This window comes from Mobula birostris, chromosome 5 (genome assembly GCF_030028105.1).
Source record: "Mobula birostris isolate sMobBir1 chromosome 5, sMobBir1.hap1, whole genome shotgun sequence".
Taxonomy (NCBI): Eukaryota; Metazoa; Chordata; class Chondrichthyes; order Myliobatiformes; family Myliobatidae; genus Mobula; species Mobula birostris.
The window spans coordinates 12,680,498-12,698,832 of NC_092374.1; the positions used below are offsets into that span (position 1 = coordinate 12,680,498).

General features: G+C 44.9%; 1 protein-coding gene across 3 annotated transcripts in view; it reads left to right on the forward strand.

Annotated features, from left to right (window-relative positions):
• The window catches only part of palld (palladin, cytoskeletal associated protein), a 446,071-nt gene that overhangs the window by 206,248 nt on the left and 221,488 nt on the right, over positions 1 to 18,335 (forward strand). For all 3 annotated transcript variants that reach the window (XM_072257627.1, XM_072257625.1, XM_072257626.1), the window contains exon 4: positions 8,657 to 8,723. In XM_072257627.1, coding sequence (XP_072113728.1) covers positions 8,657 to 8,723 — 67 coding nt within the window. The remainder of the gene's footprint in view (positions 1 to 8,656; positions 8,724 to 18,335) is intronic.

Genomic DNA, 18,335 nt, shown 5'->3' on the forward strand with positions numbered 1-18,335 from the left:
AAAAAAAGCACCTTTGGTTGGCCCCCAAGAGGCCACTGCTTGTATACGTACCGCCGTCTTCCTGGAAGTTCACCCATTTCTCAATGAAGAGCATCCTGATGTATGCATCTTTGCTAGCCACATGTTCCAGGATTAAGTGAAGAGCCAGTGAAATGGCATCTGCTGTCAACCTGTTATGCCAGTAGGAAAGTTAAAGCAGACAGAAGTCACTTCTCAGGCAGGAGCTGATATGTTTAATCACCAACCTCTCAAAACACTTCATCACTGTGCATGTAAACACCACAGGACAATAGACTTTGAGGCAAGTTACCAGGTTCTTCTTGGGCATCGGTAAAATTGAAGTCTGCTTGAAGCAGATGGGTACCTCAGACTGCTGAACTGAGAGGTTAAATGTGCCAGTGAACACTCCAGCCAGTTGATCAGCACAGATCAGATACCCCATCTGGGCTGGATGCTTCCCATGGGTTCACCCACCTGAAAGGTTCTCTCACATTGGCCTCAGAGACAGAAATCACAGGGTCATCGGTGGCTGTGGGAGTCCATGAAGGTTCCTTCATGTTGCGATAGTCAAAGTGAGCATAGGAATGGTAGGAGTCCACAGCTGTTGAATTTACTTCAATGAATCAAGTTTAGTCCGGAATTGCCACTTCGCCCATGAGATGGCTTTCCAGAGATCATGCCTGGACCTCTATTGAAACGTAAAGAATATCAAAAGGCTTAAATAAAGCGAACGTGGAGAGGATGTTTCCAAGAGTGGGGACTCTTGGACCAGTAGGCACAACCTCAGAATAGGATGTCCTTATTGAACAGAGATGAGGAGCCATTTCTTTAGCCAGCGCTGATGAATCTGTGGAATTCATTGTCACAGACGGCTGTGGAGGCCAAGTCATTGGGTATATTTAAAGCAGAGATTGATAGGTTTTTGATCAGTGAGGGCATCAGGAAAAGGTAGGAGAAAGGAGTTGAGAGGGAAAATAAATCGGCTGTTTATTGAAGCGTGTGAGGGAAGAGAAGTGTGTGCAGCAGGGAGAAAGTGCTCAAAAAGCTGAAAGACCTAAAGGTACATAAGTCACCCTAGGGTTCTGAAAGAGGTAGCGGTAGAGATTGTAGATGCATTAGTCATAATCTTTCAAAAATCATTGGACTCTGGCATGGTTCCGGAGGACTGGAAAATTGCAAATGTCACTCCACTCTTTAAAAAAGGAGGGAGGCAGCAGGAAGGAAACTATAGATCAGTTAGCTTAACCTCAGTGGTTGGGAAGATTTTGGGTCAATTATTAAGTATAAGTTTATGGAGTACTTGGTGGCACAGGGCAAGATAGGACAAGGTCAGCATGGTTTCCTTAAGGGAAGATCTTGCCTGACAAAGCTGTTGGAATTCTTTGAGGAGATTACAAGTAGGATAGATAAAGGGGATGGGATGGATGTTGTATATTTTTGGACTTCCAGAATGTCTTTAACAAGATGCCACACATGAGGCTACTTACCAAGTTATGAACCCATGGCATTACAGAAAAGTTACTGCAATGGTTAGAGTATTGGCTGATAGGTAGGAGGCAGCGAGTGGGAATAAAAGGATCCTTTTCTGGTTGGCTGCCAGTGACTAGTGGTGTTCCGCAGGGGTTGATGTTGGGACCACTTCTTTTTATGCTGTATATCAATGATTTAGATGATTGAATAGATGGCTTTGTTACCAAGTTTGCAGATGATACTAAGATTGGTGGAGGGGCAGGTGGTGTTGAGGAAACAGGTAGGCTGGAGAAGGAATTAGACAGATTAGGAGAATGGGCAAGAGAGTGACAAATGAAATACAATGTTGGAAAATGCATGGTCATGCACTTTGGTAGTAGAAATAAATGTGTGGACTATTTTCCAAACATGGAGAAAATCCAAAAATCTGAGATGCAGAAGGTCTTGGGAGTCCTTGTGCAGAACACCCTGAAGGGTTAACTTGCAGGTTGAATCAGGGGTGAGGAAGGCAAATGCCATGTTAGCATTCATTTCAAGATGTCTAGAATACAAGAGCAGGGTGTGATGCTGAGGCTTTATAAGGCACTGGTGAGGCCTCACCTTGAGTATTGTGAACAGTTTTGGGCTCCTCATCTAAGAAAAGATGTGCTGGCATTGGAGAGGGTCCAGAGGAGGTTCACAAGTTATGATTCCAGGAGTGAAATGGTTAGCATACGAGGAATGTTTGATGGCTCTGGGTCTGTATTCGCTGGAATTTAGAAGGATGAGGGGGGATCTCATCGAAACCTTTCGAATGTTGGAAGTCCTAGACAGAGTAGATGTGGAAAGGATGTTTCCCATGGTGGGAGAGTCTAGGACAAGAGGGCACAGCCTCAGGATAGAGGGGCATCCATTTAAAACAGAGATGCAGAGAAATTTCTTCAGCCAGAGGGTGGTAAATTTGTGAAATTTGTTACCATAGACAGCAGTTGAGGCCAGGTCAATGGGTATATTTAAGGCAGAGATTGATAGGTTCTTGATTGGATGCAGCATCAAAGGTTACAGGAAGAAGGCCAGGGAGTGAAGCTGAGGAGGGGAGAAAGAAGGATCAGCTATGATTGAAAGATGACACAGACTCGATGGGCCAAATAGCCTAATTCTGTTTCAATGTCTTATGGTCTTAAGACAAGGAGACACAGCCTCAAAATAGAAGTGTGGCCTTTTAGAACTAAGATAAGGAGAAATTTTTTTGGACAGAGTGGTGAATCTGTGGAATTCATTGTCACGGGCAGCTGTGGAGGCCAAGTCTTTATGTATCTTTAAGGCAGAGGTTGATAGGTTCTTGATTAGTCAGGGCATGAAGGGATACAGGGGGAATGCAGGAGATTGGGGCTGAGAGAAAAATTGGATCAGCCAAGATGAAATGACGGAGCAGTCTTGATGGGCCAAATGGCCTAATTCTGCTCCTATATCTTATGGTCTTATGATTGAATGGCGGAGCAAACTCGATGGGCTTAAGTCTATTCCTATGTCTTATGAAACAGGCCCTTCAGCCCATCTGGTCCATGCCAACCAAGATTCCCAACTAAGCTGGTTCCATTTTCCCACATTTTGCCCATATTCCTCTAAACCTTTCACAGAGTCATAGAAAAGTACAGCACAGAAACAGACCCTTTGGTCCATCTAGTCCATGCCAACAACTACCTACTAAACTACCTATTCCTATCAACTTGCATTGGGACCATAGCCCTCCATACCCCAACCATTAATGTATCTATCCAAACTTCTCTTAAACACTGAAATCGAGCTCACATGCACCACTTGTACTGGCAGTTCATTCCACACTCTCACAACCCTCTGAGTGAAGCAGTTTCCCCTCATGTTCCTCTCAAACATTTTACCTTTCACCCTTAACCCATGACCTCTGGTTGTAGGCCCACCCAACCACAATGGAAAAAGCCTGCTTGCATTTACCCTATCTATACACCTCATAATTTTGTAAACCTCTATCAAATCTCCTCTCAATCTTCTACGTTCCAAGGAATAAAGTCCTAACCTGTTTAATCTTTCCTTATAACTCAGGTCCTCAAATCCCAGCAACATCCTTGCGAATTTTCTCTGTACTCTTTCAACCTTGTTCACATCTTTCCTGTAGGTAGCTGCAAATTCCAAATTAGGCCTCACCAATGTCTTATAGAACTTCAACATAATATCCCATCTTCTGTACTCAGTGGATTAGTTTATGACAGCCAATGTGCCAGAAGTTTTCTTTATAACCTTATCTGCCCATGACACCATTTTCAATGAACTATGGACCTGTATTCCCAGACTTCATCGAAAGTGGCGTCACAGATAGATAGATTCCTATCCATGTACCTGGCCAAGCATCTTTCAACAGACCTCTTGTACAATAGCTTGGATCTTGACCTCACAATCTACCTCATTATAATCTTTCACTTTGTTTACCTGCACCGCCCACTCTCTATAACATGATTCTGCATTGTTATTATTTAGCTTGGTCTACCTTTGGGGTCGGCATGGTAGTGTAGCAGTTGGCTAAACGCTATTACAGTGCCAGCAACCCGGGTTGAAATCTGCCACCCCCGGCTGTCTGGAAGGAGTTTGTATATTCTGCCTGTGACTGCATAGATTTCCTCCGGGTGCTCTGGTTCCCTCCTACGTTCCAAAATCCCACAGGTTAGTAGGTTATTTGGTCACACAGGTGTAATTTGGCAGATTCAAAGTTCAAAGTATATTTATTATCAATATATGCTTACATTATGCAACCTTGAGATTCTTCTTCTACAGATGGGCCTATTACCATAATGTGTCTCTGAACCAAAACTACCACAATGCATTGTGTAATGATTTGGTCTGTTTGAACAGTGTGCAAGGCAAGCTTTTCGCTGACCTCGGTACATGTGACAATAATAAACCAGTACCAATACTGATGCTGCTGGGGCTTGGTGTGTACCCAGTGGCTGAATCGGCTCATTTTGTGTGGTGATGTATCAGTGCAAAGGTATTCGGAACATCCTGAAAGACTGCCGACAGTGCAGTAGAAATTCATCTCTCTGATTCACTCGTGGGATTGTGACCACATTAAGGCTCACGTTCAGCTAATGGAAAACTTATTGCATCACTTGAGCAGACATTTTTGTCAGGACATGCCTCAGACACTGGTAAGATGATGAGGGCGAGGCTTCTTAAAAGAGAAGATGAGTTTTATTTATCACATATAGGTTGAACTGTTCTATACCGCTGCCACAAAATAACAAATTTCACTTATGTCAGTGATATTAAACCTGATTCAGATTCTGAAACATACAGTGAAATGCATCGTTTGCATCAAGAGAATTGTACCGGGGGCAGCCCGCAAGCGTCAAGATCAAGGTCAAGTCATTCAACCCTACACATGAATACCACCAAAATGAACATGTATTCCAGACCAGAGTAACACACACTGAATGCTGGAGGAACTCAGCAGGTCAGGCAGCATCTACAGAAATGAATAAATAGCTGACCTTTCTGGCCAAGACCCTGCTTCAGGACGGAGAAGGCAGGAGGAAGATGCCTGAATAAAAAGATGGGATGGAGGGGAAGCAGGACAAGCTGGAAGGTGATAGGTGAAGCTAGATGAGTGGGAAAGGTAAAGGAATGGAGAAGGAATCTGATAGGAGAGGAGAGTGGACCATGGGAGAGGAGGGGACCCGGAGGAAGTGATAGGTAGATGAGAAGAGGTAAAAGGTCGGAGTGGGGAATGGAGGAGGAGAGGGAATTTTTTTAAAAGAAAGAAAAATTGATATTCATGCCATCAGCTTGGAGGTTTTACTCCTCCTTCTTGAGGTGCCCTCATCTTGGTGCACAACACAGTAAATATAACTCACATACACAACACAGAATGTAATAATAAAGACAAAGAAATGAACAAATAATAAGGTGCATTTATGACATAAGGTAAAAAGTGAACAGCATAACACCACTGGGGCTTCATACGTAATGGGACCTGGATGGTGGCAGGAAATTCAGTCGTCTCACGGCCTGGGGGAGGAAGCTGTTTCCTGTCCCAACAGTTGCCATGGTTCCAGCACCATGTCCACAACCTACTAGCGGTGACCTTAACCCATACGTCTTCAGACAACGGTAGTAAACCGGAGCACCCAGTGGAAACCCATGCGGTGACAAGAACGTGCGAACTCCTTACAGACGGTGATGGGAATTGAACCCTGATCATACAGCTTTGCACTAACTGCTCCACAACTATGCTGCCCTTTTTTTGACTTCATCGGGCACTGGTGGACAATTGACAAATTGACCTTGTAACGATGATTAAACAAATATGTTGGAGCAGGGAGCTGGGTGTGCCTAAAGACAGACTGTGCTTGCCACTAGTGCAGACCTGTTTCTCATTAGTGTCCATCCTGCTGCAGGAAGGAAGATATTTCCTGTTCCCACTAACTAATCATCCCAGTGTCAAACAAACCTCCCTCTTTCCATCTGACAGATGGGAAGCCTCTGACAGGCTGGCACTTGCCAGTAATGTCAGGGATGCCCAGCGCATCAACCTGCCCACAGAGACACAAGAGACTGCAGATGCCGGAATCTGAAGCTCTGTACAAAATGCTGAAGGAACTCAGCAGGTCAGGCAACATCTGTGGAGGGCTTTGGGTGCAGATACAGGATGCTGGCTTTTTATATTGGCTATCTGCCCTCTATCCTTCAGTCCAGGTGAGAGGTCTTGACCTGAAACGTGGACCGTCCATAGATCCTGCCTGACCCGCTGAGTTCCTCCATCGCTTTGTCTGTTACCTGCTGACGGAGCCTGGATCTGCATCCTGAGTCCCGAAACACCGACAATTCCTCCTTCCCACATATTAAAGACAGAGATTAGCTTTATTTGTCACATGTACGTTGAAACGTACAGTGAAGTGCTCCGTTTGTGTCCACAGCCAACCCAGCCCGAGGACGTGCTGGGGGCAGCCTACAAGTGTTACCATGCTTCTGGTGTTAGACTCGCATGCCCACAATTTGCTCACCCTCACCCGTATGTCTTTTGGGATGTGGGAGGGAACAGAAGTACCCAGAGAAAACCCACACATTTATACCAAGAACGTAAAAACTCCTTACAGACAGCGGCAGGAATTGAAACCAATCAGTGGTCACTGGCACTGTAAAGCTAACCAATATTCTACTGCGGCCAAGGCATGAACTGACAAAATTCCAGCTTAAGTGACACAGTAATACTTCCATGAGTTGAACGTGAGCCTTCATTGCTACAGGTGGCTGTGGAGGCCAAGTCATTGGATATATTTAAAGCCGAGGTTGTTGGTAAGGGCATCAAAGGTTACAAGGAGAAGACAGGAGAATGGGGTTGAGAGGGAGATTAAATCAGCCATGATTGAATGGCAGAGCAGAATCGATGGGCTGAATGGCCTGATTCTGCAACTGTGTATTGTGGTCTTATTTCCTGTGTAAAAATATCTCCAGTTTCCAGTGTTGGAAAATCAATAATTACAGGTTTTAAGATGTAAAGGGAGAGATTTATTTATTTTATTTAAAGATATAGCAAGAAACAGACCCTACCGTCCATTTGCATTGGTGCCGCGCAGCAACCCCTAGCCTAATCAGGGGCAATTTACAATGACCAATTAACCTACTAACAAATGCGTGTTTGGACCGTGGGAGGAAACCAGAGCACCCATTCATTCTACAAGGAGCATGTAAAAACTCCTTACAGAGACACCAGGATTGAACCCCAAACTCCAACCCCACAATCCCCCCCAACTGAGTCAGAGAGCGGAATTTCTACAGCTCCATTCAGAAATGCTGCTTGACCCACCGAGTTCCTCCAGCAGGTTGCTTGTTGCTCCAGATTCCAGTCTCTGCACAGTCTTGTGTCTCCTGTAAACGCACCTACACAATGGCTGTGCAACTGGATTCAATTACCTGCGTGCAGTTTATTGTTCAAATAGTTCAATAGTTCCACTTAATGTCAGAGAATGTATACAATATACATCCTGAAATTCTTGTTCTTCACAGACATCCACGAAAACAGAAGAGTGCCCCCAAAGAATAAGTTAAAAATATTAGAACCCCGAAGCCCCCTTCTCCCCACTCCCACACACAAGCGGCAGCAAAATGACTACCATCTCTGACCCCAACCTACTTTTGTAAATAAAAAGCATCAGCACCCTCCACCACACCAGTGCCCCCAAGAAAGGCCATGAAGCAAGAAGGGAGACATAACAAAACAACTTACTGATTTATGGTGTTAAAAGTCTGTCACGCACTCCCCCCCCACCCCGAGTTCTGTGACCCAAGAATCAGCGACAATCTCTCACCCACCAATGACAGAGAGAGAGAGAGAGAGCACAACTCTCCGAGTACACAGCCTCCGACAGCGGATCTACTGTTCCCGATATTCCGTTCTCTCCTGCAACACTTCAGCTGGGGACACTGCTTAGAATCGGCCCGTCCACAGGGCCGCGAAAAGCGCTCGTCTTCTTGGCTGCATCCTTGGGATGTCGAAAAGCAGTGCAGGGCATTTGTGGTCACACACAAGATGCTGGAGGAACTCAGCAGGTCAGGCAGCATCTGTGGAGAGGAATAAACAGTCGATGTTCCAGCAGAATCCTTTATCATTATGGGTTCCCAGCGCTGGCTCCGCAGACCCCTGGGTTAATGGTGGGGGTCCATGGCATTAAAAGGGTTGGGAACCCCTCTTCATCATGAGTCCTGATGAAGGGTCTTCACCCAAAACATCAACCGATTATTCCTCTCCATGGATGCTGCCCAACCTGCTGAGTTCCTCCATTTGTGTACATTTGCCAAGATCTCCAGCATCTGTATAATCTCTTGTGTCTATAATCTGCTATGGTTGAAGCTTTATTGGACACTGGACAGCATGAAATAACTGTGATCAGATGCAGGCAGCTGACTATTTAGTTGTCACACAAATTATAAGCTGCTTTTGAGGGCCTGCCCCCTTCCTCTCCTGGCCTGATGTAGGGTTTCGGCCCGGAATGTCAACTCTTTATTCCTCCCCAGAGGTGCTGAGTTCCTCCAGCATTTTGTGTGTGTTGCATGGTTTCTAGCATTGGCAGAATCTCTTGTGTTTAGGGTTCAGATTCAGTTGGGGCTATTCAGAAGTGCAAAGCCTACTCCCCTTGAAGCAAAGTTTGACTCTGTCCTTGTCTCTTCTCCACAGGTGCATCTTCTACGGACTCAGAGGGTGAGGGAGAGATGTTTCACTCACAAGCTGGTGGCGCGTCACAGTAAGTACCGATGTGTATACGTGTGCAACAGCCTGCCACCATGTGCACCACATGTCCCCTGTGGTATGCGAGGGCGTGGCAGTGAGAATGCAAGTCCAGGAGCAAATACGCAAAAGACACACACTGTGTACTTGAAAACCTTGTGTTAAATCTACTTTGGTCAGTACACTGAGGTACATTAGAGTTACTCTGCAAGAGTACAGGCATGAGTGTGTAATAACCTCTCCATAAATGTGTAAGTCGCCATGTAAGTGTGCAAAAATACCACAGGAAATATTAAGGTCAAATTGGCTCAAGTCAACCATCAGGCTCTTGAACAAAAGGAGATAACTACATTTAGCTTCACTTGTCCCATCATTGAACCGTCCCCACAACCAATGGACTCACTTTCAAGGACTCGTCATCTCATGTTCTCGATATTTATTGCTATTTATTTATATTTGTATTTGCACAGTTTGTTGTCTTCTGAACTCTGGTTGATTTTTCATTTATCCTGTTATAGTTACTATTCAATAGATTTGTTGAGTATGCCCACAAGAAAATGAATCTCAGGCTTGTATATAGCGACGTATACAGGGCTGTATATAGTACTTTGATAATAAAGTTTACTTTGAACTTTGAAATTAGAAAGAGTGCAGTAAAGATTATTTACGAGAATATCGCCAGGACTTGGGGGGAACTGAGTTACATAGAGGGAGAGATTGGACAGAGTGAGACATTTTTCCCTTTTGTAAATAGGAGGATGAGAGGTGATCTTACAGAGGTGTGTAAAACCATGAGGGGCATAAAGGCATCCGTTAGTCTTGCGAGACCATGGATCTGCACCTGGAAAGTCTTCACTCTCCAGGGCGCAGGCCTGGGCAAGGTTGTATGGAAGACCAGCAGTTGCCCATACTGCAAGTCTCCCCTCTCCACGACACCAATGTCGTCCAAGGGAAGGGCATTAGGACCCATACAACTTGGCACTAGTGTCGTCGCAGAGCAATGTGTGATTAAGTGCCTTGCTCAAGGATACAACACGTTCCCTCGGCTGGGGCTCAAACTCACGACCTTCAGGTCGCTAGTCCAATGCCTTAACCACTTAGGTAGGGTGAATGTACTCAGTCTTTCGACTCCCCCCAGGACTGGGGAGTGGGAAGAGCCTTAAGGTGAGAAGGGAAAGATTTGAGAGGAACTTGAGGGGAACTTTTTTCACCCAGAGGGTGGTATGCAGAAAATATGGAATATCAAGCTTCCAGAGAAAGTAGTTGAGGCAGATACAATGGCAGCCTTTAAAGGACCGTTGGACAGACACACGATACAAAAGTGAGCACGATAGTGTAGCAGTTAGCATAACACTATTAGAATGCCAGCAACCTCTCCCTCAATGTCGCAAAAACAAAGGAGCTGGTTGTGGACTACAGGAGGAATGGAGACAGGCTAACCCCTATTGACATCAATGGATCTGGGGTTGAGAGGGTGAACAGCTTTAAGTTCCTCAGCATACATATCACTGAGGAGCTCACGTGGTCTGTACATATCGGCTGTATGGTGAAAACAACACAACAGCACCTCGTTCACTTCAGACAGTTGAAGAAGTTTGGTATGGGCCCTCAAATCCTAAGGACTTTCTACAGGGGCACAATTGAGAGCATCCTGACCGGCTGCATCACTGCCTGGTATGGGAACTGTACTTCCCTCAATCGCAGGACTCTGCAGAGAGTGGTGCGGACAGCCCAGCACATCTGTAGATGTGAACTTCCCACTATTCAGGACATTTACAAAGACAGGTGTTTAAAAAGGGCCCGAAGGATCATTGGGGACCCGAGTCATCCCACTCACAAACTATTCCAGCTGCTTCCATCCGGGAAACGGTACCGTGGCATAAAAGCCGGGACCAACAGGCTCCAGGACAGCTTCTTCCACCAGACCTTCAGACTGATAAATCCATGCTGATACAATTGTATTTCTATGTTATATTGGCTGTCCTGTTATACATACTATTTATTATAAATTACTATAAATTGCACATTGCACATTTGAATTGAATTGAACTGACTTTATTACTTACATCCTTCATATAAATGAGGAGTAAAACTCTTTATGTCACATCTCTGTCCAAATGTGCAATGTGCAATTCATAGTAACTTCGGTGGAGACGTAATGTAAAGATTTTTACTCCTCATGTATGTGAAGGATGTAAGTGATAAAGCCAGTTCAATTCAATTCAACCTGGGTTCAATTCTGCCACAGTCTCTAAGGAGTTTGTATGTTTCCCCTGTGACCACATGGGTATCCTCCCACATTCTAAGGACTTACCAGTTCATGAGTAGTTGCCGTGCTATGCTGCTGCCGAAAGTGTGGGTACACTTGTGAGATGCCCCCAGTACAATCTTTGTACCGTGCAGATAGTTGGCACAAAACGGCACCTTTCAGTGTATGTTCTAATGATACGATGTTCAAAGTAAACTTAGGATCAAAGTACGTCTTGATGTTTTGACTTGCATATTTCAAATAAAGGTAATCTTTATCTTTAGATCATTGAACACAGTACAGCTCAGGAACAGGCCCTTCGGCCCACAACCACAATACTGTGTCAAACTAATTGAGTTCATGTGTGTTGAGTAAAATGAGATTAGTGTAATTTGGAGTTTGATGGTCAGCATGAACTCATTAGAGGCCTTATGCCTTTGCTATATCACAAGACAAAGGAACAGAAGTAGGCCATTCGGCCCATTTAGTCTGCTCCGCCACTCCACTATGAGCTAAACTATTCTCCCATCTAGTTCCAATTTCCGGCTTTTTCCCCATATCCCTTGATACCCTGACTAATTACATACCTGTCAATCTCCTCCTTAAACACCCTCAATGATCGGACCTCTACAGCTGTATGTGGCAACGAATTCCATAAGTCCGCGACCCTCTGGCTAAAAAAATTTCTCCTCATCTCTGTTTTAAATGGGTAACCTCTAATTCTAAGACTGTGGCCTCTTGTCCTGAACTCACCCACCAAGGGAAACAGCCTTTCCACATCTACTCTGTCCAACCCTTTCAACGTCCGAAATGTTTTTATGAGATCCCCTCTCATTCTCCTGTACTCTAATGAATACAGTCCAAGAGCCGACAAATGCTCCTCATATGTTAGCCCCTGCATTCCAGGAATCATCCTCGTAAATCTTCTCTGAACCCTCTCCAACATTAGTACATCCATATAACTCTATGGCTAAATCTCGAACCCTTGTCTTTGAGTCATTTGTCCAACCCTCTAGGTTACTAGTTCAACAGCTTTCTAACAAAAACTCTTGGTATAGGAGGTCAGAGTGTGGGAATCATTTGAGTGACAGTCTCACAGAAACATCATCATCATCACCATTATGTGCCTTGTCATATGATATCGTTATTTTGTGCTGTGTTGTATGACGTAGCCGATCATGGTTTTCGACCATGATTGTTCTTGGCAATTTTTTCTACAGAAGTGCTTTGCCATTGCCTTCTTCTGGGCAATGACTTTACAAGACGGGTGACCCTAGCCATTATCAGTACTCTTCAGAGATTGTCTGCCTGGTGTCAGTGGTTGCATAGCCAGGACTTGTGATATGCACCGGCTGTTCATACGACCATCCACCACCTGCTCCCATGGTTTCACATGACGCTGATCAGGGGGCTGTGCAGGTGCTACACATTGCCCAAGGGTGACCTGCAGGCTAGTGGAGGGAAGGAGTGCTTTCCATCTACTTTGGTAGAGACATATCTCCACCCATTGTCCACTAACAGAAACAGCTAGAGTGCTACATGTGGGTTATCCTTCAGTAAGTGAGTATGGCTGGAGTGTCTGCTACACCGTGCAGTTCGACCACGCCTGTCCATGGCGTGTAGAGAGTGCAGTGGGGGTGGGTCACATGGAAAGAATTAATTGTTCAGGTTTCATTGTCATTCAACCATACGCATGAATATAGCCAAACAAAAAAGTGTTCTTCCGGGGCCAAGGTGCAGAGCACAGTCACACGCAGCACACAGCACATACAGTTACCGTGTGGTAGAAAGAGATACAGTCACAAAAGATCATATAAATCAAGTCCCTGAGTAGTTTGGCTTGTAGATTGATGGCCCTGGAGCCACGTTTCTGCAAGAGCAAGCACGTAGCAATTCCTCATCTCAAGCTCATGCAGACACAGACGAACACTGTCCAGCTTGCCTGCCAGTGCTGTCGAAGCTGTAGAAGACTGCGGGGTGAGTGACTTCAGCTGCGACTTCGGGAGAGAAGCCTGCAAAGTGAGCTTTAACAGAGTGAGCTTCTCACCAAGTGTGGCGTTAGCCTGAGGAGGGAACAGCCCTGAAGACTCATTAAATGGATTCCAGGGGTGAGAAGAGAGTGGGCAGGATGGGCTGACACTCTCTGGAGTGTTTAAAAAAAAGATGAGCTCATTGAAATGTACAAAATCCTGACAGCTAAATGCAGGGCTGATGTCATAGGGTCACGAAAACAGGCCCTCTGGCCCAACTCTTCCACTCTTCCTGAGAGATTTATCTGTAATCATCCCATTTGCCTGTATTTGGCCCATATCCATCTATTCCTTTTCTATCCATGTAGTTATCCAAATTCTTTTTAAACTCCGTGATTGTTCCCATCTCTAACACTTCCTCTGGTAGCTCGTTCCATACACGCACCATCCTCTTGCCCTTTTAAAATCTTTCCTGTCTCGACTTAAACCCATGTCCTCTAGTTTTAGGCTCCCCTACTTTTGGGAAAAGACTATCTACCCTATCACTGCCCCTTCAAGATTTTATAAGCCCCCTGTTGATCACCATTCATCCTGCTGTGCTCCAGTGAGTACAATCGCAGCGTGAACCTGATGAAGGTTCTCGGCCCGAAACCGTAACCGTTTATTCCCCTCCATAGGTGCTGCCTGACTGCAGAGTTCCTCCAGCATTTTGTGTGTCTGACAATCTCAGCCTGTCAAATCTCTCCTTACAACTCAAAACCCTCCAAGTATTCCCCAGCCGATAACGTTGGTTTATTATTGTCACACGTACCGAGATACGTTGAAAAGCTTTGGTTTTGGTGCCACCCAGACTGATGATGCTATACATGCACATGTTGAGCTATTAAAAATAAAACAATGTAGAATATAGTATATATGCACACAAAGAAAGGTGCTGGAAAAGGGCCAGATCCCACCCACCTTGCTCGTGGACTATTTGTCCCATTCACTTCAGGGGAGGAGGTTATGTAGCGCCCGTAACAGGACCACCACACTCAGGAGCAGTTACTTTCACCAAACTGTAAAGGTAATCAACACCTCCACCCACTCACCCACCCCAACACCACTACTTTATCATTTCCTGTCAGTCACCGTATGTACAGACTCCCCTGTGCCTAGTGTCACTTGATAGACATGCAATCAATCTATGCGTATAAGCTTACTTTCACTATTCATCTTCTCTTTCCTTATGGCTTTTTAGTTACCTTCTGTTGGTTTTTAAAAGCTTCCCACTAATTTTTGCTATATTATATGCACTCCCTTTTCCTTTTATACTTCGTTTGACTTCCCTTGTCAGCCGCTGTTGCCTCATTCTCCTTTGAGAATACTTCATCATTGGGATCTGTGCCTTCTGAATCTTTCCCCAGAAACTCCAGCCTTTGCTACTGTGCCGTCATCCATGCTATTGTCCTCTTTCAATCAAGCTTGGCCAGTTGCTATCTTATACCTCTATAATTCCCTTTACTCCACTGTAATATTGACATCTGACTTCGCCCTCTCAAACTGTACGGTGAATTCTATCATGTTATGATCACTGTCTCTTAAGTGTCCCTTTACTTTAAGCTCCCTAATTAAATCTGGTTTATTACACAACACCCAATCCAGAATTGCCTTTCCACTAATAGGCTCAACCACAAGTTGCTCTAAAGAGCCATCTTGAAGGCATTCTATAAATTCCTGCTCTTCAGATCTGTACCCTCCTGATTTTCCCAATCTACCTGCATGTTGAAATCCCCCATGACTATCGTAACACGGCCCCTCTGACATGTATTTTCTATCTCCGGTTGTAATTTATAGTCCATTTCCTGGTTACTGATCTGAACATAACACTGAAAAAGCATTCCCTTCATCTCCCTGTGTATTTCTGCCAATCATCTTCAAACCCGGCACTGTACTGTTCTCAAGCAGCTGCTGCTGAACCAACCTGATTTTTCTGAGCTACAACAGGATGGTTCACACGTCAGAAACTGTTACTCCCCTGATACGCTACGTCCAAACATCCAGCAATATCGGGATTCCTGCTGTCTCTCGAGTGTGTGACTGTGAAGAGTTCCCTGTGAAGTACAGAACCCCCTATGTGGTATTTAAAGGGAGTCTGTCACTAAGTTTCTCTGGAGGCTGTTGTTACTTGTCAACAGGGTGTGGAACTTGTCAACGGTCTGCCAACTTCAGTGCGAGGTTGCCAAGGTTAAGGAGATATGGAATGGGCTCGGTTCTACGTAGGCAGGCTACCCTCCCGATAGTGTCTGCCTAATCGCAAGTGATTTTAGCTGAGCTGGGCTGTACATTTAGAAGTGATAATGGGAGTGGGATCATTATTGTCTCAGGTACCCAGACGCTCGTGCATACAATTATATTATTGGGATCCCAGCTTTGACCAGATCACAACACCATTTTCAGGCTATGGGCCTCATCAGAATGGCCAGCAGTTCTTTCCCATCCGTAACTTCCCTTGAGGAGCTATTCTTTGTTTTGAATGCCATTCAGAGATCATCAAATTCAGTTTTAATTGTCATTCAAACATATATAAATACAGCCAAACAAAAGAACATTATTCCAGCGCTAAGGTGCAAAACATGATACCAACAGTCACACGCGGCATAAGGCACATATAGCACAGAGAAGATACCAGGTACATAAAAAATCAGATTATTCCAAACATATGGGCACTACAATGCTAGAGTTCACAGTTTGATTCCGCCCTGTCTGTAAGGAGATTGTATGGTCTCCCTATGATTGTGTTGGTCTTTCTGGGTCCCTCCCACAGTCCAAAGACGTACTGGTTGGTAGGTTAGTTGGTCATTGTAAATTGCACTGTAACTTGGCTAGGGTCAAGTAGGTGTTTGCTGGGTGCTGCAGCTTGTTGGTAAGAGGGGCCTGTTCTGCGTTTTACCTTGAAATAAAAAATAACTCCAGCGATACAGTACCAATGCAATAACAGGGTGCAGAATAGAGTGTTACAGTTACAGAGAATGTGCAGAGCAGTTGCAGGTATTGATATTGGCTTTTTGTTGTCACCTGCACCAAGACAAAGTGAAAAGCCCGTCTTGTATATTGTAAACCCAGATTAAGTCATTCTACATTAAATTTAAACAATGACAATGCACAATGAAGTGTAAAAGCTACAGGATCATAATGAGGTAGTGTGAAAGGCCAAAAACTTTCAGACAGTAGGGTGCAAGGGCCACGGCAAGGTTGACTGAGAGATCAAGAGATCAAGAGTTCATATTTATCATGCAAGAGGTCCGTTGGAATATCTTATAACAGCGGTTAGAAGCTCTCTCTCTGCCCAGTGGTGCGTCCTTTCAAGATTTTGTATTTTCTGCCTGATAGAAGGTGGGGGAGGAGAAGAGAGATGACTGAGATGGGGAAGGTGTTTGAATATGTTAACTGCTTTCCCAAGGCAGCAAGAAGTGTAGTCAATGGAGAGGAGGTTGGTTTTCAAGATGGACTGGGCTGTGTTCACCACTCTCTGCAGGGTTTTGCAGCCTTGGGCAAAACAGTTGCAGTCCTAAACCATGATACATTCAGGAAAGATGCACTCTATAGTGCCTGCTTAAAAATTATTGAGAGTCACTGCGGGACAAACTGAATTCCCTTAGCAACACACACAAAATGCTGGAGGAACTCAGCAGGTCTGGCAGCATCTATGAAAATGAATAAACAGTCAATGTTTGGGGCCGAGACTTGTCTCCAGGACTGGAAAGGAAGGGGGAAGACGCCAGAATAAAAACGTGAGGGGAGGGGGAGGAGGATAGCTGGAAGGCGATAGGTATGCCAAGTGGGTAGGAAAGATAGAGGGCTGGAGAGGAGAGTGGACCTTAGGAGAAAGGGAAGGAGGAGGGGACCAGGGGGAGGTGATAGGCAGGTGAGAAGAGGTAAAAGGCCAGAGTGGAGAACAGAAGAAGAGGGGAGGGGAGAGTATGCAGATTCCACACAGACAGCAATGGAAGTCATAATTTAATCCATGTGCTGTGAGGCAGAAGCCATGAGCCTCAGTGCAGCCTCACAGGTACTGTGCTTTTGACTCAGTTTCTCTTGGAGGGTCAGAAACACCAGAAATGTATGTTAGTGATATCAAAGTTCAAAGTTAATTTATCATCAAAGTCACCACCCTGAGATTTATTTTTGCAGGCATTCACAATAAATATAAAGAAACAATAGAAGCAATGAAAAAGTATGCACAAAGATGGACAAAAAAGCAATGTACAAAAGGCAACAAATTGTGCAAATACAGGAAGAACATACAAGTAATAATAATAGATAAATAAGAAGTATAAGAATATTGAGAACAAAAGTTGTAAAGCCCTTGAAAGTGAATCCAAAGACTGTGTAATCAGTTCAGTGTTGAGGTGAGTGAAGTTATCCATATTGGTTCAGGAGCCTGATGATTGACAGGTAATAGCATCACATGACATGCAAAGGTAGAGTGACCCCAGAGCTGGTGTCAACCACAACAGGAGATGCCCAGTGCAACTTCACAGTGGACACAAATGCTACAGCGTGTAAGCCAAAGGTTTTCTATGTCCGGAAAGCAATTGCAAATGATTTTGTTCCCAAATCCAATTTCCCAGATTCAGTGGCAAAGAACACACAGCAGTGCCAGTAGAAAAACAAACTGCTGAAGGAACTCAGCAGGTCAAACAGCAAACGTGGAGGACAGAAGAAATGTCAACGTACTAGGCTGAGACCCTGCTGCAGGCCAACAATTCCTCATCCCCTCAGATGCTGTTCATCCTGCTGAGTTCCTATAGGTTTGTTTTCAGAAGATCTGTAAGAGATGGGAGGAGTACAGGAGGAATGCTGGAGACACAAGAGACTGCAGAAGCTAGAGTCTGGAGCAAGACGCAGTCTGCTGGTGGAACTCAGCAGGTCAAGCAGCTTCTTTGGGGAGGAAAGGGATCGTCAAAACCCGTAGCATTCCTGATGCTGCTCGACCCACTGAGTTCTTTCAGCAAAGCATTTGTTGTTAGAGAAGGAATTCTGTTCCGCTGTGAAGGAGGGTTACAGGGAGCAGGAACGCCAATCCTGCCCCTGTGTTTTGTGTATCGGTGTTCGGGAACAAGGCTTTGCCATTACAGTGATTCAAGCTCGTGCATACAATTATATTATTGGGATTCCAGCTTTGTCCAGATCACAACACCATTTTCAGGCTATGGGCCTCATCAGAATGGCCAGCAGTTCTTTCCCATCCATAACTTCCGTTGAGGAGCTATTGGTGAATCGCTTTCTTCAAACACTGCTGATGAAGATGTGCCCACTGTAGTGTAGGCAGGATTTAGACAACGAAATTGCACAGGTGTGGCTTGGCATGCTGTACCTGTCAATGCAGCTGTAATTTTTTAATTAGTCATAGTCATAGTCATACTTT